The 23,936-nt window shown below is 42.0% G+C and overlaps 1 protein-coding gene across 5 annotated transcripts; it reads right to left on the bottom strand.

Moving 5' to 3' along the window:
• Positions 1–68: 68 nt before the first annotated feature.
• On the bottom strand, positions 69–16,272 carry ppp1caa (protein phosphatase 1, catalytic subunit, alpha isozyme a). 5 transcript variants are annotated; one of them, XM_083648881.1, is made up of 8 exons: positions 16,137–16,272; positions 15,750–15,860; positions 5,924–6,055; positions 4,565–4,795; positions 4,368–4,472; positions 4,013–4,236; positions 3,347–3,481; positions 69–608 (listed from the first exon to the last, which is right to left on the bottom strand). In XM_083648881.1, the coding sequence occupies exons 2-8, from the start codon at positions 15,802–15,804 to the stop codon at positions 492–494; spliced, it is 999 nt and encodes a 332-aa protein (XP_083505007.1). In that variant the 5' UTR covers positions 15,805–15,860; positions 16,137–16,272; the 3' UTR covers positions 69–491. The 5 variants fall into 5 exon arrangements, with proteins under 5 accessions (XP_083505007.1, XP_083505008.1, XP_083505009.1 ...); XM_083648882.1 differs by having other exon boundaries at positions 16,113–16,250; XM_083648883.1 differs by having other exon boundaries at positions 15,750–15,854; positions 16,137–16,250.
• Positions 16,273–23,936: the final 7,664 nt, after the last annotated feature.

Genomic DNA, 23,936 nt, shown 5'->3' with positions numbered 1-23,936 from the left:
CTCCCCTCCCGCCCCGCCCCATCCACATACACACACAACTTCTCAAACATGATGTACAAAAGCTCGTGTTTAGCATTAAACAGTGCAGGGCCTTAACATAAACAGCAAAGGCTCCTCTCTCTCCCCCACTCCCTTTCCCCTCCCCTCCTCCCCAGCACCCAGGTCTGCATTTACATCAGTGAGGAGGCAGAACCCATTTCTACAAAATGACAGGATAAGAGCAGAGGGTACAGGAGGGAGAGGGGGGGCATACACACAGAATACAGCAAATACCTGTCTCATTCTCGCTTTTCACACACACGCACGCACACGCAAACAGCCAAACAAACAGTTAAAAATAGTTTAAGAGGGGAAAAAAACAGGACTGAACCCTGGATACTGTTTGCTTTGTTGTCGTTTGGTGACGAAGGAGAAACAAGTTTGGGAGGTAGAGGAAGAGAGTGTCGGGACGACAAGGGGTGGTGGGTTCTGGGAGGGGGACCCAGCGGGTGTTATTTCTTGGCCTTGGCGCCCTTGGCTGAATTTCGTGGCGGGGTGACCGGTCTCCCGGATCCCATTCCGCCGCCTCCGCCGTAAGAATACAACTTCTTATCTGCTGGCTTCAGAATCTGGGAGAGACAAAGACGCTCTCATTTAGACAGATGTAGATGCAGACAGACACACAGGCTGAACTTTGCTAAGCATGACAGTAGAGGTGCACTTTTCAGAATAATAATATTAAATACATTATGAAGTAGGTCTTCTTAGTCAGAGTAGGTCTTCAAATTGGTTCATATCATCGTAGATGGTAAAAAAAAAAAATCAGGCTCAGTTGTTTTTTATGCGTAGAAAAAAAGCACTGTTTTACGCTCCTCACTTTCTCCTGAAGATGTGTCAGCTGGGTACAGTACACACAGCCCCCCTCCCTCTGCTGAGTCTCTAAGCTTGTTTCAGATTAGCACGTCCGGCGCAGTTTTAACCAGCGACTTGCTTGGTCCATCCGAATGTGCGAGCCACGGGAATCTGGCAGGACAGAGGCGAGCGCAGACTTGGAGCGCGGCGCAGCAGTTGCTCTCCACAGACTGCACAGCTCCAAGCATGATGGGAAACGCTTCGAGCTGAGCGCTCATTGGTTCATCAACACAGTTGTATCACACACCCACAGTGAAATGAAGGAACTTCAGTTTTTAGAACGCAATGTAATATTTTCCATAAATGCCACCTGTAATGCCTACATCATAGAGCAGTGAGTGTGTGTGAGTAGGCTTGCCGCGGTAGTAGGTGTTACCGGTGTTACACGGTGGTGAGGCATACACCGATTACATAACATCCCATTCCCCACCGGTAACACCGTTCAACTCCGCCCGCTCGTGCCAGTTTCAGCATGCGCTCAGCTGCGCTGGTGTATATTACAAGCGCTCCCTCCTATCCTGGCTGTCTGAGTTCATCATATCTCTCTAGTTAGACAGAGCAGCAAGTAACGTTAGTTGTACATGTTGTGAACACAATCCCCCCTCATACACATGTAGGTAAGACCCTTATCTAAGCCTGTGTGTATTCTCTTGCCACTGCCATCTCTGGAAATGTGGTTTTAACAGAGCTAAATCTCTGCTAGCATTGATGCTAACTATAGTTAGCATTGATGACTTAGCTGTGATAAAAGCACATGCTACTCAGCTATCGTCATTGCCTGGCTTACTGCTGCCAGAAAAAATCCCCATATTTGTCACTAACAATGTTAGTTTCTTTTCTCTAGGAGGAGAGTCTGAACGAAAAGGTGTCCCCAGTACGTAACGTTACGTTATGTGAGGCTGAGCCAGTGTTGTTGTGAGTACTGTGAGCAGCAGCAGGGAGGGGCGGGGCTGACTGACTGCAGGAGAAAGGAATTTATAGACCGACAAACGTAACTGCTCCAAACTATTCTCTGTGGTTAACCTGACATCCCTACCACACTTGTATTGATTACTATCTTGATGGGTGTGTCCGACAGAGCAGTTAAATTAAAAATCTGGACCGTGAGGACTGCTGAGCTGGATTTCTTTTTTTTTACGGTGTCACCGGTAACACCGGTGTTGTTGTCACGTGTTTATTACCCGGTGGGAAAATGTCCACACCGTGGCATCCCTATGTGTGAGTTAACGGTAATGTACCTTTAAACAAAACTATAGAAGAAGAATGAGTAGTGAGTGTGCTGTCGGTAAGTGGGAGTGTTTGGCTCGCTGATTTCTTGTCTGACTGCACTCAGCTACCCCCTGCCTCTCCTCCCTCCGCAACATATCCAATTTCAGCAACATAGGACTTCTGATTTCACTGCACCAGTTAACTAGTCATTTCATTTACTACACATTATTCAAAAGTGTTTGCTATTGTGTAGTCGCCCCCACCAAGTCAGAGATGAGAGATGAAAAGTACAGTATCAGAATGTGGAATAATTAATTAGATGCCAATATTAAATCAACGTGATGCTTTGAAGGCACAAAAATGGCATTGTCAATTAATAGTAGGTTTGAAAATACAAATTTGCCCAATTTACTATGACTTCCGGTATAAACCACTGCCCATTTCTGGTCTTCTATCCGAATACAGATACAGAGACAGATAATTTTGTTGGTTGAACAGATACAAATAATGATGTAAATCCAGTAAATGGGCATTATCCACCACTTACAGCACATGGAAGGATGAAAACAGCCACTTTCTGTATGCCACATTCAGACAGAGAAAGCGCCATTTTTGCAAATGTGGCATTGCTAGTGCTAAACCCCATTCACTTGCATTTAGCAACCCGTCAATCTGACAGCCTGTGCCCTCTCACACACAAATCACTATTGCTGTTGCTACGCAACGCAAAATATGCAAAAGCATTTATTTACATTTCTCAGCTGTTAAAGATGGCGCAGAATATAGAAGAAGTTTCCTTTCGATTTTCCGTATTTTCCTGGAATGCAGAGCAGTGTTCTAAAATATTCGACCGCAGTCAGGAGAGGAGAGTCATTCAAAAAGGAGCCTTCAGCAGCACCAGGGTCTACAGGCATGGGCTAGTAAGTAAATAATAGGGATAATGGCATGTGGTAACTAGTGTCATGGAAAGGTATTTGTTTTGATACTTTCATTTTTGAACATAACTGTGTCAAACATGATGAAAGAAAAGAAACACAGCCGTGCTATAGGCATTCTTAATGTAGTTGGTTTGGATGATTTTAGATCGATCAGAGTGATGCTTGGAGCGCACAGCTTTTTAAATCGTTTCTAAAATCAAATGCAACTAACATATTGGATTGGGACAATGTTAAAAGACTCAGATCAGGACAACCTTAAGCTTTGGTGCACCTCTACGTGATCTACACACTGGATCCTGCTGACTCACCTGGAAGGAGCACATGAGTGTCTCGTCCACACTCATCATGGCACCGGCGTTGTCAAACTCTCCGCAGTAGTTGGGAGCCGAGAATAGAGTAACAAGCTGCCTCTTTGCAAAGAACTCATAACCGTCTTCTACCACCTTAGGAGAGACGAGAGGCGTGTCAAAACTACATGCTAGGAGACTAGTTCAAACTACATGCTAGGAGACTAGACCTAGTATATGGCTGGACTGTGTTCCGGCCGACCAATGGTGCAACTTCATCACTCAGTCAGTCAGTGACATTTGTGTTTATAATGCTGGCCCCGCTGTTGTTGTCCAGCCAACAAAGCACAGGCAGCAAAACAGACTGTGGCCGATTCCCTTTTGAGGTACACTGTTGACATTTGTTTTTACTGACCAAGGGAGTGCTTGACTGAGAGTACCACCAAATACCACAATACTCTTTGTGGACATTGAGCATTGTACAGTTTTGTGTGGTAACCCAATTAAATGGCACTTTTTTATTTGTCATGTAATTAATCAAAATTATTTCCATCTTTTGGTGTTTGAGTGCATGTTATGTTGAACTGAAATTCAATACCAGTCAAAGGAAGACAAGCCGTTCAGGTCCACCATCAAAGCCCTTCTGTCTTTTCACTCACTCCTACACAGTACTGTGGAATTCTTTACCTGATGTGCCCTGCATATAAGGTCCATGTCATGCTTGTGCAAAAATTTGGCCACCACGTCCGCCCCAAATGTGAAGGAGACGCCACGGTCGTTTTCTCCCCAGCCCAGGACGTCTTTGTCTGGATCGGCCCAAAGCAGGTCGCACAACAAGCCCTGGTCGGGCACGTCTGTGGGTCGCATTACTCTGCGTACCTGCTCCATAGACTGGAGGTCAGGAGAGAGGCCTGGATGGACGACGCGACAAGCACATATTATACACCCATCTTACTGCTGTCCATATAACCTCATTTAAGCATTTAAACATTTTACATGAACAAAAGTGCTAAAAATAAAAGGGAAAAAAATCAATGCTGACCTCCGTGGCAGCAGAAGATTTTCTCATCTACAATGGCAGCCACAGGTAAACAGTTGAAGCAGTCTGTGAAGGTCTTCCACAGCTTAATGTTATACCGTCGCTTACCTGCCAATGGGAGGGGAGGAAATTATCACAGGGTGCAACACAGTATGGATTTGTTTTGTTTGTGTGTGTCCAGTGTGGCCTTCTGCACTTACACTCATCATAAAAGCCGTAGATGCGGTTTATAGAGGCGCATTCATGGTTGCCACGTAGCAGGAAGAAGTTCTCTGGATATTTGACCTTGTAGGCTAGCAGCAGGCATATGGTCTCCAACGACTGCTTCCCTCTGTCTACATAATCGCCCAAGAACAGGTAGTTGCTTTCTGGGGGGAAGCCTCCATACTCAAACAATCGCAGCAGGTCATAGTACTGGCCGTGGACATCACCTGCAGGGGGCAGCAGATGGGTACAATTTAAATACCACAGCTTGACTGCAACTGGGTGTAGCTGCTATTACATAAAAGCTCCTCACACATCATCTGATACACGTGGTAATTAACAGACAAACAGACTGGCTGGTAAACCATGTTGCAAGAACTGTATTGACCAGAGTGTTTCACAGGGAGTCTACACTCATTGTCATCCCTTGTAGGGATGGGCATTCTAAGTCATTTCAATATTCAACTACTCCCCTTCTATTATGAATGAGTAACCGGGTACTCGAAAAACAAACAAACATGGGTTGTCCGTGTGGAAACACACAAGCGGAACCAACGTTTGGCAACGGTAAACAGTTAATTTTGTAGGCTATATGCCTGTTAGAACAATCTATCTAACACTATCTAATGATAGTGTAGGGATAATCTACTGTGTAGGGGCTGTTCATATAATAGTTTTTTTTTTGTTGCAAGGAAAAAACGCTGCCTGCAGCCCCTGACATTAGCTTAGCAGCTGTTAGCCTCTCAGTAACTCACGTTATGTTAATCAGCTGGTTAGCACTTCTAGCAGACAATACAGTGTTGTGTAACAAGTAAAGGCTTACCAGATAGTTCCAATACATGCCTGGTATAATCCATACTGCGTTATAATCGTTACAGTAATGTAGGGACGTAAATCCACTGATTACCACGTCCTATTTCTTCACCGGCCGGTGTATCGATGACAGTTCGCCCCCTTTGAGGTCTGTCCCCACTTTCTCCATTTGTTATTGCTTGCAAACGTTACGGGAAACAGCAGTGGAGTCAAGTGACGTTAATAAACTAGTGCACATGTTTTGAACGAGTTTTATCAGGCCTGCTTCATGGAGAAACGTGGGTCTGTCTCATTTGCACTGGGGATTTCCCATTACTGGATTCCCATTAAATAAATAAAAACGAGGCTGAAACGTTACTCGAATACTATTAACGTTATGAACGAGTACTCAAGTATCCGAGTCCTCTTGCCCATCCCTAGTCCCTTGGCTTCAGTTAAACCACACACACACACACACACACACACACACACACACGGTGCTGTGACATGATTGTAACATCACATCATTGGAACTCACTGACACCGTGTGCATTAGGACTCACCACAGATCTTCAGTGGAGCTTCTAGCTCCAGCAGGATTGGCTGGCTGAGGAAGATTTCACGGGACTTGAGGCAAAGGCCGCGGATCTCGTTCTCTGTCAGCTGGACATTCTTCCCTGGCCGAGAGCCCTTGACTGGAGAGAAGAGGTACAGGGCAGAAAGACAGGGATTAGAAAAGACTGAACAGACAGGGGCTGTTGACTGGAGAGAAGAGGTACAGGGCAGAAAGACAGGGATTAGAAAAGACTGAACAGACAGGGGCTGTTGACTGGAGAGAAGAGGTACAGGGCAGAAAGACAGGGATTAGAAAAGACTGAACAGACAGGGGCTGTTGACTGGAGAGAAGAGGTACAGGGCAGGATTAGAAAAGACTGAACAGACAGGGGCTGTACAATGGCTGGACACCACAGAGACACAGCTGTGCTCAGTCAGACTTGAAAGCATAGAGACAGTGACAACAAAAGTGCTCCCCAAATTTCAAGCATTTCTCAACCAGACTGGCAAGTTAACACCACCCAGTGCACCCACCAGGCAAAAGCTGCAAAACTGGCAAGTTTAGTCCTCTCTAGCCGGTAACGAGGTGTCATTGGGAGCGCCTGTTGGTCTAAAAACCTGGTTCGCTGTTTAAATACTGAAAGTCGGGTGGTGAATTCTGGAGCTCCATCAGCCGCTGATGAAACATTACATTTCCTGCTCAACAAACCACAACACAATGAGATGAACGTGTGCAAGAAGCAAGAAGGCAGCAGGCCCCATCTGAGAAAAACGGATGAAGAAAGTTTGCAGCAAACGCACGTCTGTCTGCTTATGTGGCTGATCACCCCCCCATGTCCCCCTTCTAGTAGCTGATGTAACCATAGCAGCAAAGACACTGCAAAGGTCAATACAAAAAGAATAAGAAGAAAGAAAAAAAAACATGACATGGTCTGTAATAATAGCACCAATTCACATAAAGCAAATAAGACTACATAAGGCCTATAACCATAAACCCAAACAAGAAACAGTCAAGTTATCATGTGAAGATCATGCTGCTGCTGCTGCTATGTGGCTAGCTGCTGATGCTATCTGAAGAATTCAGCAGGTTTGTCAACTCCCTGGTCCTCATGCCGTTTCACACTGAACAAGTGGAGCCAGATGCAAATGTTTTCAAGGATTTAGACAAGTATCGGAATTTTTCTGTCTGACTTGAATGAAAATAAAATTGATACCTATGATGTGTTGTAATGGCACCCACTGGCTTAAGAAAGTTAAGTGCAGCTGCAGGACAGATGACAGTATGTCCCAGAGAAATACCCCCCGCAACAAAACTATAATAACCTTTTTGATTAAAGAAAAAACAAAAATCAGAGCAACACTGAGAATAAAAAATACTATTGGCAGGCAAGCATATTCATTCAGCTTGGATGAGTAGTCTTATTTGAATTAATCTCACATTAGTCTTACAACCTTGGGGCATGGGAGTGATGGCATGCAGAGAAAATATATTTCAGTGATGACAAGTACTCGTGGCACAGGTTTTCTGTTAGCCTGTAGTCTGTCCTCCCCACCAGAAGATTCTGTGGAAGTCGTGACATATTTCAATCCCTTCGGTCATAACGTCAGGTGAAAATAATTCCCTCTAAGCACATTTATACTAAAATAGGCTCAAATAAAATTTCCACATACCCTTCTTCTATCAGCGTCTATTAACGAGCGAGCTAGTTAATGAGCCAATTACATGTCCTTTGCATTCAACATTAAATTATGACATTACCGTTGATTTTATTTTGCTTGTTACATGCCCATGTGGGCAGCCATGTTGCCTGTGCAGAATTTTCTCCTAGTCATGAAGAGTGATTGACAGCTGTCCTGTCATGCTATTATTGGTTGAAACTGGGTTGGAATTTGACAGTACTACTATCTGACGTCAGCACACTGTAGATATTGTTTTGAATGAACTCAGCATGGTTGACTTTTGATGTGAAAAAACAAAGAAATTGGATTTGGGGGGGGTCTCATCCACAAACCAAGAAATTCTATAGAGACTGCTTCACGGTTTTATGTACAATGGAGACAGAACTGCCTCCGACGTTCCCGCTGAGATTTATTGCCTAGCTGGGTGCGAGCAGAGCTTCCTCAAATAAACACGTGGGTGGGATTGCTTGATTGAACAGTTGGCAGATGTTCAACAGTGAATATACAGCTGAATGCTACCAACTTTAAATACCCAGGTGGACTCAACGTAACAGACACTTAGCAGACTTCTCCCTGCACTCTGAGCTCGTCAAGGAGAGCTGTGTATCCGTCACTACTGTTACTTCATTAATGTTAGAAACAAACGAGTTGAATTCACATGAACACTTGTAACGTTACTCGTCTTGAATTGAAACAGGATATATGGCCCCAATAAAATGATCCCGTTTTATTGGTGCCTATTTGTGGAGGGAATTCTAAGTAGAAATCAGTGATTGGATGTTAAAAAGAACTGCCGTGTTGAAGCGGCAGCTAAAAACAAACAGCCCCCTAACAGTGAAAGTGGTATCAAAACTGTAGTGCAGCGTGTCACTTTAAACCTGGATTATGGACGGCTAAGCTCTGACAGAGCTTGCTCCAAAGTTAGCCACATAGCCAGACAGTGGGCAACAGTGATTTTAACATGGAGGGGGGATGTTGGAGGGGGTGCAGAGACAAATAGCTTTCCACTACGTTGATCATGGGGGAGAAAAGAAAAAGTTGGGCCAGCACAACAGAAAAGCTGTTGGGTGTCGGTAGTGCCGAAATCAAAACAGTCAGTTCGGTTCAGGAGGTGCCCCCCTCATGCTGGGCATTCTGGGTAGTAGGGGTGTGCCATATCACATTGTTAGATATATCGGATTCTTCACAATTCATATTCAGACCACCAAAAACTATATTTTGATAATGGCAATATTCCGATGTAATATTCTTGATGTAATGACAATATGACATCACACTGTTACGCTGTGTAATGGTATGATGTATGCAGCAGCAACAACATGCATGGCTGAAAGCGGCTCCACAGTGGAGGAGTTAATTCCAAAAAGGGGACTTTAGTAGTGTGGAAGTGGTTTGGTTACAAAAGAGCAAACAAACCACGGTAATATAATACTTCCAAGTCATATTTGAATATTTGAAGGCAAACATAAAACTACAAGACTTGTTTTGTTGCAATTGAATGCTCTTGAAATTAATAATCATTATCGCAGAAATACCCTGAAATATCATATTATTATTTTAGGGTCATATCGGCCACCCCTTGCGTAGGCTTATGTACAGTATCTCACGCTCCTTGGACATGATGCTATTAGCAACACACACTCCCAGACTTCATCTAACTGCGACTCTTTCATCCAAGTCTGACTCTAGGTAGCTAATCCAATTGATAAAATACCTTTATCCAAACACATTTGATTGGTTTGGTCTGAAAACACAGGCAGTAGGCAGGTGGGCTACCATCCTGTCCATGTTCGAGTTAGCCAGTGGATAATTGATGTGTCTTTTGGTGCAGCACCATGCAGTGTGAGACTTAATGAGTGAGTTTACTATAGGCTTGGACAGATTAGATGATCAAAATAGTAGCATTAACTTATTAAGTAACGATTGGTTAGTCTCAACAGTGAAGCCAAGCCACAATTGGAGACAAAAAGGTCAGCTGGGTTACATAAGAGGATATACATACTGCCACTATCAGGCGTGTTTGTTTTCAGCTGCGCCTGGCTGACAACCTTATCACCACCCAAGTAAAACAATCCATGTACAAAACAGTCCTGCAGCCATCAGGGGCCACAGTCAATGTCAAACTCCCAGCAGGCATGAGTTGCACACACATAATTGTGAATAATCCCAATAACCTCCACCAGCTCAACTCAGGCGGCAGGCCAATAGAAAAGTGCCTATATTCAAGAAGGTAAACAAACAGAAGGCTTAGGCTCAAGATAAAGCTCTAAATGAAATAATTGTACCTAACAATCCACATTTACTGACCCATGGCTATTCAGACAGGGTCTAAAATAGGTGTGGAGCAGATGTAATTGTGCCCTGTGCACCAGCATTACAAGAAGAGATAGGCCGATAATAAAGTGGGATCTATACTGCTATTAGAGCTGTCGCGATTCCTCGAGTACCTCGAATAACTCGAATAATTAAAATGATCGAGGCCAATATGATTCGCCTCGACACGGCATTTAGAGATTAGAGACTGTTTCTCACGGACGCTTACTGGTGTGGCACAGCGCTCTTCCAGTGTAAACACGCGAGGACACATGATCGCAGACAGACCAGAGAGCAGCTACTGTATAGCGAGCGGACCCCGCAAAATGGAACGAGGCGGCGGAGAAAGCAGACAGGAGGAGCCGGGAAGGGAAGAACCAGGGCCGAAAAAGCGACCGAAACTGTCTAAAGTGTGGGATCATTTCACGCTGAAAAAGGACACAAACTCAGTGGTGTGCAAGTACTGTAACGATACTTGCATATCACAACAGTACCTCGTCAATGCTTCAGCACCTGAACCGTAAACATCCAGTCTACGCATCCAGCCATCCACCAGCGCATCTACGTCGAGCGGAGCAAGGTAACGTAACGTTAACTATACACAACGCTAATGTAAATGTGTGCTAATGATTGCTACTTGATATTAAGACTAGTAGTAGTTGTGCTGCTGGCTTGCCACGTTGCCAATATGACTATTAGTAACTGCATTCACGCTGCATTTTTTTTATGTGGCTTGCCGTTTTCTGAAATACAAATACAAAGCTCAACCTAACCTAAAACGTTAACCTAACGTTAGCGGCTAATTTAACAGCGTTGTGTGTGTGTGTGTGTGTGTGTGTGATCACACTAGCCTGTTGGTGTGTGAGAGAGTGAGTGTGTGTGTGTGAGAGAGAAAGAGTGTGTGTGTGGAGAATGTACATTTACACACCCTAGACCGGTCGACTCTGCTCATGATGATTGCAAACAACTATTTAATTTGTGCATTTTAGGCTCAAATTATTACACCACCTGACCTGTTATCTTGCTATTCTGATATTTGTGTCAATAATAGGCAACAGGTCTAGGGTGTGTAAATGCGCATTCTCCAGTTTTGTTATGAACTTACCTAATAAATATCAATATTAATTATTATTTCACCTCTTTTTCAGCGGATCACAGCGTACTATGGACAGCTTTGTAAGGACGGGTCCATCATGTTCAAGTGAAAAGATGAATGGTGCCACTGCCAGTTCTATGCAATTTAAAAATAAAAATTTTGTTTTTTCTAAGAAAGAAACTAATGTAGTTGTTTATTTGAAGAGATTTATCTTATTTTTTGGTGTATATTTACGATAAGCCTTTGAAAACACAAAAAAGGGTTCTTATCCGATTACTCGATTAATCGATGGATTATTCGGTAGAATACTCGATTACTAAAATAATCGATAGTTGCAGCCCTAACTGCTATAGGGCACAACCTCACTCCTTGTGCTCTTTATATGAACCGGCGTACAGTGGAGTCAGGGAGGGATTTATGCTTGTGTTTGATATCCTCAGGGCTCCTGTTACACAATCATCATCATGTGGATGTTCTCCCTCATACACACCACCCCGACCATAACATGGCTCTCCTCCGCGTTGTGTACAGCAGGCATTCAGACATTTAAAACCCTCCTGCTTAGGAATGCTCCATGTGGGCTTTCTACAGCCAACACAGATTAGCAATCTTTGCTTATCAGCCTAAAGCACATTTCACAAGTTTCTTCTTGGTAAAAGCACGGTTGCGCATTTGTTGAATACATTTTTGGGGCAGGATGTTTTGCAGTTGAAACATGAAAAAAAAAAGTGGGAATCGCAGGGTAACTCACACGATACGATACGATACTATCACGATATGCTTGGCCCTCGATAACGATGCTATCACAATACAGCGCTTCTGCAATTATCGATACGTTGCAGGATATTTCATGTACGATACATCACGATATCTGTGCAACTGAAGAGGAAAAAATACCCCATAAAAGGCAAGAAGCAGGAATTTTGTATTCATTCACAGAATTGACATGAAACAATGTAGAACAAAGTGCATACTGCATAGTGCTCTTAAACACACACTGACTGCAACTTGTCCACGACTACATGTGTGAAGTGAAAATGTTTAAAGGAAGTTAAAATATTTAAAGATAGGTTACAAATAATGCCTCACTAAAATCTTTTCAATCTGTGCAAATTAAGTTTACAGAAAACTAAAACACAGAAATTAACGCAAGAAATACACATTTCAGGATAAAGGTATCACGATATGGGCGCTAGTGTATCGATAATGTATCGCAAGAGGATCACGATCGATATATCGATGTTTTGTCCCACCCCTAATAAAAATGACTTCAGTCAGTAGTTGATGTATGCACTTATGGAGAGTAGTGTTGCACGATATACCGCTGCCAACGGTCTAACAGAAAACTAAATGCTCTTGTCATTGATGCTCTTGTTGCTGTCATTGATGCTACTGCAACGCCAGAATTTCCCCTCGGGGATTAATAAAGTACTCTATCTATCTATCTATCTATCTAACGCGGTGCAGTGCCAAAACGTCACAATGCCTACTATACTATACTACTACTACTTTGTACAACACTACTACTGTCAGATACTATACTACCATCAGTAGCTTAGAATGACGCTACCCGCAGCACAATGTTTGATCTGTTCCCATATTCACATGCTTCTGCAGTCACAATATTATACTGTATTGCCGTTAGTGCACCCTCTTCTGCGAGTAACTAATTTAGTAGCACTGTCTGTAGCTGTGTTTCCATTAGTTTTTCGCAAAATAATTGCGATATTTCTACAACTTCGACAATGTACAATTGCGACTTGTAGGCGTTTCCTTTGAAGTTGAGTTTGGTCTGACGGCGCGCACACCTGAACGCAATTCCCGTTACCAGCAGCTGCCACAGTGATTACGCACGGGGATCTGCCCCATATCCCGTCCCCTGCATGCTCAAATCCAACCAATGGTCAATGCAAATCACAACATGAAGTTACAACGCATATAAACGAGCCTGATTATCAATTCAAAAGAAAATGAGTGGCAACATGTTGCTGGCTGCGGTGAATGCAGTGAGCGCGACAGGCAGAGGAAAAAAGGTAGCCTAATAGCCTACAACTGGTCCGATTTAGACTGAGATGGAGGGGGGGAAAGGCTGATTTGGTGCAATAATCGGAATGTCGTGTATTATAATTATAACATTGCAACTGAAACGTGTGTAATGTATTACTCACAGTCACTGTATTCACTTCAGTCAGCAGCACCGCACCGGTGTGTGCTTTTCATCCCCTCATCTTGCCGCTATGCTTAATGCACGCACACAGGCAGCCTGTCACGATGGACCGATTTCTGCCATTAAACATTATCTATTTTCCCCGGCTCCGCTTTTGCACAACACTCGTCTTTCTGCTAGGTAGCGTTGCTTCAAAGTTTTCCACTTGCTGCGGAGGTTTTGCCACGGCTTATCGAACCCTTTCTCCCTCATTTGACAAGATGGGTCACATGACGTGCAAATGCGGAAAAAGTGTTTCCATTACACTTTTGCGATAAACTGCTATATCGACACGTCTGAAAAACCACCTCATGAGAGCGCAAAAACTTTTTGCGATATTTGGGAGGTTTTTCGAAATTTACGTGTTTCCATTACCCAATTTCTATTGCGATATTTAGATTTTGCGCATTTCTGAGGGTAATGGAAACACGACTTGTTTCTGTGCGAGCCATTCTTGTTGTCATCATCATGGCAGAAGCTTCCCCTAATGCTAAAAGTTTGATCTGGAGCTACTTCGGCTTTTTACTGAATGAGGAAGGCAAAGCTGTAACAAGATGATGGGCAGCCGATGTGCAGGTGTTGCAATAAACGCATAACATTACAGGCGAAAGGACTGAGGCAACACATCTAACGTGCTGAAGCAGCTCAAATGCTAAAGTTAGCTAGCGAACGTAGTGCCTGTCATCAGGTCAGCTATAAGAAAATGCTTGCTAGCGATAGCTCTCCCCTATTGCGGCAAAGTGTGTGTTTCAGTCGTTTCAGCGGACTGTCACCACGCTGCACTCATCCCTGGGCATGAACAGGTAGGGATGTCAGCCGTTGCAGCGCATAAACGTTAACAGTCACTCTATGCAAAACTGCACATCATATCGTGTCTGTAAATGAATGCTAGCTCTGTAACTCATGTCAGTCCGTCTCCCGCTCTGAAAACGTAAAAAAATAGTTTCTCTGAACTCTTGTATGTTGTAACGGTAAACTTTATACTTTTCAATCTGACAATTAACGCTGCGCAGCTCAACACTGTGTGCAGTGTAGCGACTTCAATGAAGAGGATGACACAATGTGAAGACACACAGCAGTGTTGCCCCCATGGGTTGTATTTAAGAAATAGATTGACTAGCCCATCATTTTTCTTTTACCATGTAACAAACTAGCTTTAATTACTTTAAACAAATAGTTTAACTGTTGAAATGATAGTATTAATCCATGTATGTTAAACACATTTGCACCTGCCACTTGTCCCCAATATCTGTGTTTGTACATAGTATAATTATATACAAATATATACATAACATCTGTAGGTAAATACGTGGCACATTCATAAAACAGAAAATACATAGATTTCTCTGTGGTATCGTGCTACTTTGGCTGGTATAGTATCACAGGGTAACATATTGGTATCGTGACAACACTGGAGAGTCGTAGATGTGATTTTTGGCTGGTAGAAGATGGAATGCAATAAAACACACTGCTTTAAGAAATTATATAAGCAGTTTGTGTTTTGCTTCACAAAACTGGAGTAGAGTGGCAGAGTAGGCCGATCACTAATCTCATATTCAGAGTGAACATGTGCCAATCAAAACATCCTTAAAATGTAAACCTCGTAATGTGTTTCCTCTGGGGGCGGTTGTGGCTGCAAATTGTAATCAGATGCTACACCATGCAAATACACAACAGCAAGCACTATGTTGGACAGTCTACCACATGTAACTGAGAGGTTCCTGGTGAAAGGGCATCAAATAGGGTCAACAACACTAAATTAATGAAGAGGACAAGCATGTGATATAGTAAGCCAGGGTCAAAGAATGCAAATATCCATAACTCACAATAGCCTATCACATGTGCACTGCACATGTGTGTGCAGCACACCCAAATCCTCCAGCATTCTCACACTGTAGGTAGGGTAACATATGAAACACCCACTAAAGTTGAGTAGAAAGAAACATAACGCATAACGTTTCTGGCCACTTGTGTTACTTTGAGGTCGATTAATCAGGCCAATGTCACAAATGTTAAAACATCTGGCCACAGTGGCCAGCCTCACCAGCAGGCTAAGAACTTAGGACAATGTATTTTACAGTCAGTGTGTGTGTGTGTGTGTGTGTGTGTGTGTGTGTGTGTGTGTGTGTGTGTGTGTGTGTGTGTGTGTGTGTGTGTGTGCGCGTGGAGGGGGGTCCTCCTCCTTATGCCACTTCCCCTTCATTCACAGGCAACACGGTAGAAATTAATTTCTCATCCAAATAGAAATGACTAAAATTATAATGTAAGCGACCTCCCTAATCAAATCAAATCGATCAAATACCATATAATTGCACATACTCAAAAGAGCGAGGTTTATCTGGCACTGGCAGGCTACATCATTTCGTCCATGATATCCACATCGCGTTAACTACATCGACGGACACTTAGCTAGCATTAACGTTAGCCGACTTACCCGATGTAAGAACACATTCAACTACTATAAAGATATGCCACATAACCTAAATTAGCTGCATAGCTGTACAATGGATTGGGTCTGAGATGCGGGCCCAGTACTCACCTTCCAAGAGACGCTGAATTATGGAGTCGATGTTTAATTTGTCCGGCTCCGCCATTTTCTTTATTTTTTGACGTTCTCAGGCAGTCAAGACCTTGGTTTTCCGTGCTGCACCTTCCATTGCAGGAATAGAAATGAACAGAAACGAGCACAATCAGTTATTCACACTACACACTGTAATTTGCAGTGGTTAGCTAGCGAGTACATCTCACTGATTGAGCGTTAACGCAATGGAGCAATCAATGAGCTTACGCTTTCGCCAAGCTAGCTAGGTTGTTAGCTACTCGCCAAGTACACATTCAAACTAGCAGCACAGCCGAGCCATCACAGCTAGTTAGCTAACGTTAGCTAGCTAATATAACTTACAACAAATATGGAATATTGCCGAACCTTGGCTTCGGTTTAACAACAGTCGTCCCGGGGTGTATTCTGTCTAAATATGTATCCGCTGGGCTCAATTTGACACCTTTTTCCTTCCTTTGTACGGATCCTTCCACTCTTCCCCCACCGGGAACTTTGAGGGCCGTTTTTTACGGTCTGGATAGGAGGAGGATTCACAGCGAGCCCTTCGGATTTTCGCAGTCGTGATTGGTCCGCCGCGGAATTTAGAACCTAAAATTCACATCTGATTGGACACATGGTGGGTCGCTCTTACTTGGGCTCCGCCCCGAGCCGTTCACATCAATGGAGATTTAAATGAGATCTCAAAGAGCGCCACCAAGTGTTAGAAGTTGACATTGCAATATAGAACCTACTACTGTATTTGACCTACCTACTAAATAGGTGTGTGTGTGTGTGTGTGTTTGTGTGTGTGTGTGTGTGTGTGTGTGTGTGTGTGTGTGTGTGTGTGTGTGTGTGTGTGTGTGTGTGTGTGTGTGTGTGTGTGTGTGTGTGTGTGTGTGTGTGTGTGTGTGTGTGTGTGGTTTATTCGGGACACAGTCAACCTCCAGAAACTATGTTCTCCCATGGGCACTTATGTTCTTCATAAATTTTAAATACATAACCTACAATACATTATGAATGTTGTAACAAAGCTGACTGTAACAGGTTGAGGTTTGCAGGTCATCATTTACACCCATGTGTTGAGAGCCACTAGACCACACAGTGCCTGTGTTTTTATAAATTTCAGAGATTTTATTATTACTTTATCATGTTATTGTTTGGAGATGTAAATGTATGTTTCTACTTAATCTACGATTAATTAAAGCAACAGGGTTGATGAGTTTTGATAAACAACACTCAATGAGTGGAAATAGCAGCACTCCAAAAATTAAAATGCAAAAGAGTGGAGTGCCACTATTTGCACTCATTGAGTGGCTCTTTTATACAAGTATCTACTGTAGCTGAGCACCCACAGCCAATTGGATGCAATCAATCAATCAATCAATCAATCAGAGGAAGCTCACCTGCTCTGCATCTCAAATGTGACAAATAGCTTATTTTGCATTCCACCATCTTTATGAGATCCAAGTGATTTAACTTTTTCATGTAATTTTGTTCATCATACCAAAACAGATAATTTATTGTAAACCGTACAAGTTGGGGATTAAAAGGAAGAAGTTACTTAAATTAAATATATATATATATATATATATATATATATATATATATATATATATATATATATATATATATATATATATATATAATTTATATTTATATTAAATTATAGGATCAAATCAGATTTAGGATCAAATCAAATCACGGGAAGGCTGCATTTACCCACTATGCTTCTGCTAGCTGGAACAAATTGCCTGAAGACCTCAGATCTGCCCCAACCTTACTTACTTTTAAAAATAGACTAAAGACTTTTATGTTTACCGTCGCTTTTAACTGCTGACAGCTACTATGCAAACCCAATGAGTCCTCTATAAGTTTGAACTCTTTCTGACTGCAACTGCTGCGCTTGTTGCTTATTGCACTTTTTATACTCTTTTTTTAAAGTTTTGTTGTGATGCTTTTAAATGTCCATTTTATTTCTTCTTTTCGTTTATTTTCCTGTCAACCATTTTATGTGCTTAATGAAGTTGCTTAATGCACTTTTTATACTCTTTTTTTAAGTTTTGTTGTGATGCTTTTAAATGTCCATTTTACTCTCTTCTTTTCTTTTATTTTCCTGTCAACCATTTTATGTGAAGCACTTTGAATTGCCTCTGTGTATGAAATGTGCTATACAAATAAACTTGACTTGACTATATATATATATATATATATATATATATGAAGAGAAAGGAGAGTCCCCACGCACAGCCAGTGGAAAGATCAGGTGCTGGTAGGTTGCAGGTACAAGGCATAAAACAAAAGAAGGTACCACCGCACACTGGGGTGGTACCTTCTTTTGTTATATATATATATATATATATATATATATATATATATATATATATATATATATATATATATATATATATAATAACATTAATTAAAGGAAATGCTAGGTTTTTACTCCAATCCTTTTGTCCTCTATTCATGGACTGACTTAGTTATTATATATTGGAGGAGTGGTTGCAAGCAATCTATCCTTCATTAATTTCTTAGACTTTTTCCTCTGCATTTTGTTTTTATCTAATATTGCTATAGAATCAAATCCAAATGATAGATGCTGCAAAGATGAAGACAGTACTTATTCAGATGTTACTAATGACATAAACTTTAGACAGACTGTTTGTATCAGTAATTATACACCTAATTGATAAATAAATAATTGCCAGAAATTGATTTTCTGCTAGTTACTGTTCTATTTTTAGTCATGGTGAATATAACACCACTGATGTCATTTAAACGTATGGGTCTTTGTAATTCATGTCAGTTTAACACACTAGCATACTACCATATAACAAACATTAATCAATATTTCAATAAGCAGACAATATCTAAGGTTGCAGAGAAATGGGTATAGGCAAGCAGATCATTTCCCATCTCAATAACAGTTAATTTTCCTTACACCCCATGCAGTTTGGCTTTAGGGCCAAACATTCTACTGAGACTGCTAGCTGTCTTTTTATAGAGAAGATCAAATCTCTGGTTGATAGGGGTGGTGTTGTTGGTGCTGTTTTTCTGTTCGACTTTAAGAAAGCATTTGATACTGTCAATCACGAAATTCTCCTCTCAAAGCTATCCTCATTCAACTTCTCCGAATGTGCGGTGAAATGGGTGGAATCTTACCTCTCAAACCGGTCTCAATCAGTCTACATACAAGACCACCACTCTAAGTCACTGAGCTTGGCTACCGGTGTCCCACAAGGATCTATACTGGGTCCAATCTTTTTCGGTTTGTATATCAATGACTTACCATCAGTGTGTCCTGAAGTGGATGTCCTAATGTATGCCGATGACACCGTGCTGTGTATGTACATGGCAGAACGAAAGCAGAAGTTGCTACCATACTCACCAAATCCATGGCTCAGGTTACAACCTGGCTGAAACAATGTCGTCTCCAACTAAATGTCTCCAAAACTGTTAGTATGTTTTTACCAAGACAAACCGCTCTACTGATGTTGCTCACATTTCTGTGTCAGGGGAACAACTCTCAGTCACTACAGTAGTGACTGAGAGCAGGTCTGAGAGCAGGTCACGTGGAGGCTGGGTTTACCCAGGCTAGTGACTGAGAGCAGGTCACGTGGAGGCTGGGTTTACCCAGGCTAAACAACTACAGGTTGTGAGTGAATTTAAATATCTCGGAGTGCTGATAGACTCAAACCTTTCATTCAAGTCACATGTCAAAAACATCTGTAAAAGGGTCAAATTCAACCTAGCCAACTTCCGTTTTGCCAGAAATTTCATGTCAACCGAAGCTGCTAAAATGTTTGTTCACTCCATGTTCACTCAATGTTTGTTCACTCAACTACTGTCTGACAAGCTGGTCACAGGCCAACCAAACAACATGCAAACCATTAGAATCATTATACAAACAGACACTCAAAACACTAGATAAAAAACCAAGACACTTCCACCACTGCTCAATCCTGGACAAATATAACACACTGAGCTGGGAGAACAACATCAAATTGTCTATAAAGTAATCCATGACTTGGCTCCACCCCCACTCAAAGCATTCATCAACCAACAAACAGGCACATTTCACACCACGAGGGGGGCTAATAGAGGAGACTGCATTATCCCCCTAAGGAAAAGTGCATTCAGTCAGTCTGCCTGGTCAGTCAGAGAGGGTCACGAGACTGGAACTCTATTCCAACTCACATCACACATCTCAACACCTACAGATCCTTCAGCCATCACTTAAAACAGTTTCTGATCAACACACAAACCTGTCAGCACTGAAAGCCACGTCTGTATGTCTGTACACTTAACATCTGGTTGTAAACATTGTCTATGTCCCTCTGTGTTGTCTGGTCTGCTTACTGTTGTGGCCTATGTGTAATTGCTTTTAACACTGGTCTGCTTGTTATTTTGTTGTCTCCTATGCATGTACCTGTTGAGACTGCTGTGTCTTTTTACTCGTGTCCTTTTTAACCTGCGTTATAGCTTTGCTCTGTGTGTTTTTACAGTTTACTTTTATTTTTATTCTTTTAGGAAGCCTGTTGCAACACCTTGGCCGGGGACTACGGGTGGAAACTAGCCTTTTGGCTAAACCTGGTGTATTTACATTGAATTGTTGATTAATATGCTCTGTCCCCTTTTTCAATAAACTGAACTGTTTTCCTTCTTATTTACTTTTCAATTGCTTTGACAGGTAAAATAACATTGATTAATTGAAAGTGTCTCAAAATCTAAATGTTGGTTGAAGTAAACAATTCTTTGTGGTACCGATTTTTCACTCTGTGTGCCTCTCCACCACTGAGTCGTCTTCCTTCAGGCCCATACAAGCCTGGCCAAAACTGGCATCTACATCTGTATACCAGCAGATGCAATCCAACAGTGTGTGTGTGTGTGTGTGTGTGTGTGTGTGTGTGTGTGTGTGTGTGTGTGTGTGTGTGTGTGTGTGAGAGAGTGATAGATTTGATAACTTATTCCACCCCTGTAGAGATCGATTTGATAACCTATACCACCCCTAATTTACTCCTCAAACTCACATATTATTATATATTATATTCTATTGGTTTCTGTTATGTGACCAGCCAGCCTCCTCCTTCTTGCTCTTTCTCTCCTCTCCCTCTGGAGTTCCTGCTCTACCTTAATTGCCTGAGCAGCAACACCTGGAGCCAATCAACCCAAGGGTTTGGTTAAAAGGAGGTTGGGATGGAGAACATGCAGAGCTTGCACACACCCACAGCAGCAGCTATTTTTGTTGTACTTCGTTTGGTTGTACTTTGTTCTGTTATTTTGTTTATTTGTTTAGGCTGAAGTCCCCGGTAGTTATGTTTTCATATAATCCTGTTTAACCCTTTGTTCTTTTTGTCTCTTTAGGACATCTAGCTGGCTTCGACGGCCCAAAGGGGTTGGCCCAGGTTTTTTCCTTAGTTTGGCCGGATCTTCAGCCTCCTTTTTTATATCATTTGCTACTTGGTCATTTTCTTCATTTTTGGTTAAAATAAACATTTGAATAATTGTGCAACCTGCCTGGTGTCCTAAAAATGTTCTGGTCTTCGGTTGAGCCATATTTCATGTGTTGAAGACCGTAACGGTTTCAATGCACCAAATGGCTTCACCCCACATTATTAAATTGTCCCCTCCACAATTAGTGACAGGGTGTTTCACACCCCAGTTAACAGTCTCACACCCCAGTTAACAGGCAGAGTTAAGAAAAGCATGGTGGGAACACATTTAGCGAAGTAGTTGTCAGCCTACCAGACAGTAATAATCAACTTGCGGCCCGGGGACCAAGACCAGGCAGGGTACAGGGTGGCCCGCGGCCATACCATATGAAGTGTCGCATTGGTTTTATTGTGAATAAGAATCTGATTCACAATGATAACTAATGTGAAATAAAGTTTGGCTGAGCTCCAGTTAACTTGTCAAACACTGCTGTCCAACAGCTATTATTGGTTTAATTTCATTGGTTTTCATTTTCATTATTATTAGTATTATTATTCACTTACTATTATTGTTTGTCCCTGACTGCCTTTTCTATTATTCTTTATTATTACTCATTTATTATTATTATTATTATTTTTGTTATTATCTTTATTATTGTTGTTGTTGATATTCAGTATTCATTCTATTTGCTATTCATTCTAATTGCTGTATTGCTTCAAGATGAAATTTGCCTGATTGCTGACAGACCCAAAAACTCTTTGCCCTCGTCAACCCAAAAAGGCCTCAGTCAACTGAAATGCATGCTGACAGGAATATTTTGAGAATTGTTGTTTAACACCTCCAGATAGAAAGAGTAACACCATTCTGTATGTAGACTTGATTGGTGGTTCAGTGGTAGATTTCTCACCTGCCGCGCGGTGCTGTCTAGGTCAAAACAACATGAGTCTAATCAATAAAATGTTATATCATTACAAATTGAATCATAAATTACTTACTTAACGTAGTTATTCCCTAAAGGAGTTTCTCTGCCAACCTCCGCCATCTTGACCACAGCTGAGATGTAACGAAAGGCAAAACTAGGGTGGCCTGCGTGCTCATGCGCGCACGGAGTTTGAGCCCAATACACAATGAATGGAAAATGGATCAGCTGGTGTTTAGCTGAATTATTCTCGGCGGCCGTGCGGGTTCGGTTCCTGGCCAATGCACCATGCTGTAAGGTCATGAACTTGTGTCTTTACACTGTTAGATGATCTCCAGTATTAATGTTTAATAAATTGCAACATATTGCCATAATTGTTTCTGTATTAACAAATGAAGCGATGTATGAATATTGTGTGCAATTTGTGTCTTTCCCTTCAAACAGCAACAAAACAAATGCAAATGTTTAGCATAGTGAATCATCTTAAATGATTAAAGCAGTATTTCTGAGTAATGTTAATAAAAGGCTAAATTTGCTGGCTAGCTTATAGAAACTGTGTTGCATGTGTGCTAAACAATGCTCCATAAGGGATTTGAGGGGTATCTGTGTGTGTGTGTGTGTGTGTGTGTGTTTGTCTGTCTGTCCGTCTGTGAATGCAGGGGAAGTGTTACATACAGTTTGAACTGTTTCTTTTTTGATAGAAGTATTTCCTGTCATAGAGTGTCTCCCCAAAAACGGAAATGTCCTTTTAAGGCAGCTACCGGTAAATAAAATCCCCCATAAAGCAATATTCCAAGCAGACACAAAAAGCAGAAGTATCAACTGTTCAAGGAAAGCATATAAGACAGCTCAAAGAGGAAGTCGCCAGAGAATCTTCCTTGGACGCAGACAGCCGGTGACATCTCGACAGACTCATCCTGCCGACGCCTCTACTGAACATTCCCTCCAGATCTGTAATCGTATTGTATTTACTTGACCCGCTCTGTATTTTTATATGCAATTTAATTCTATATAAAATAACATATATATATCAAATTGTTGTCAATAACTGGTTCTTATCCGTCTGAATCCAAATTGGGCCACGCCTGAACAGGTTGTATGGGCCCAGGCCCATACAACAATAATATCTCTAAAAACCGTCTGAATGTGGGACTTTTAGCACTTGTGTTAAGCTGTGCTAGGATGATTGGAAAACCATTTTCCATCAAGAGAGAGAGCAAGAGAGAGACACACACACACACACACACACACACACACAATTTATTTCACAACATTGATTTTCATTTACTCATTTCGTTCCTATTTGTACTGTTACGCAAAATCTTGAACCCTGTCTGTCTAGGTTTCCCAAATTAGCCTCTTAGCATTCGTCAGTCATGGTTTCGACAGAAGCGAAGCAGGTGTGTGTGTGTGTGTGTGTGTGTGTGTGTGTGTGTGTGTGTGTGTGTGTGTGTGTGTGTTGGGGGGGTCAGGGGGTTGGGACATGCAGGTATGGGAGCTGTGACTCAACTATTGTTTGCATTTTTTTTTCATGACAACCACAACCAATGATTCACTCATCATCATCATCATCATCATCATGGTTGCATCACAAAGTTCTCCATATCTGGTTTTCAGTCCATTTTGACCAAACTATTGATACCAAGCCGTTCCAAAATGTGTTTTACAGACAGAAGAAGCCGGCGGATCTTGGCGAGTGATTCCATGCAGAGCACACACCACGAGAGTAGTAGAAGTCAGAGGTGGAAAAAGTGAGGGAAAGATAGATAGGTAAAGGACAAGTCCAGGCTGGTCCTGAGGTTCTTCCCTCCTGAAACCCCACCCTGCACCTCACA

This window comes from Poromitra crassiceps (assembly GCF_964638095.1).
Source record: "Poromitra crassiceps genome assembly, chromosome: 13".
Taxonomy (NCBI): Eukaryota; Metazoa; Chordata; class Actinopteri; order Beryciformes; family Melamphaidae; genus Poromitra; species Poromitra crassiceps.
Note: the sequence above shows the minus strand (reverse complement) of the source record. Positions and strands in the feature narration are given on the sequence as shown.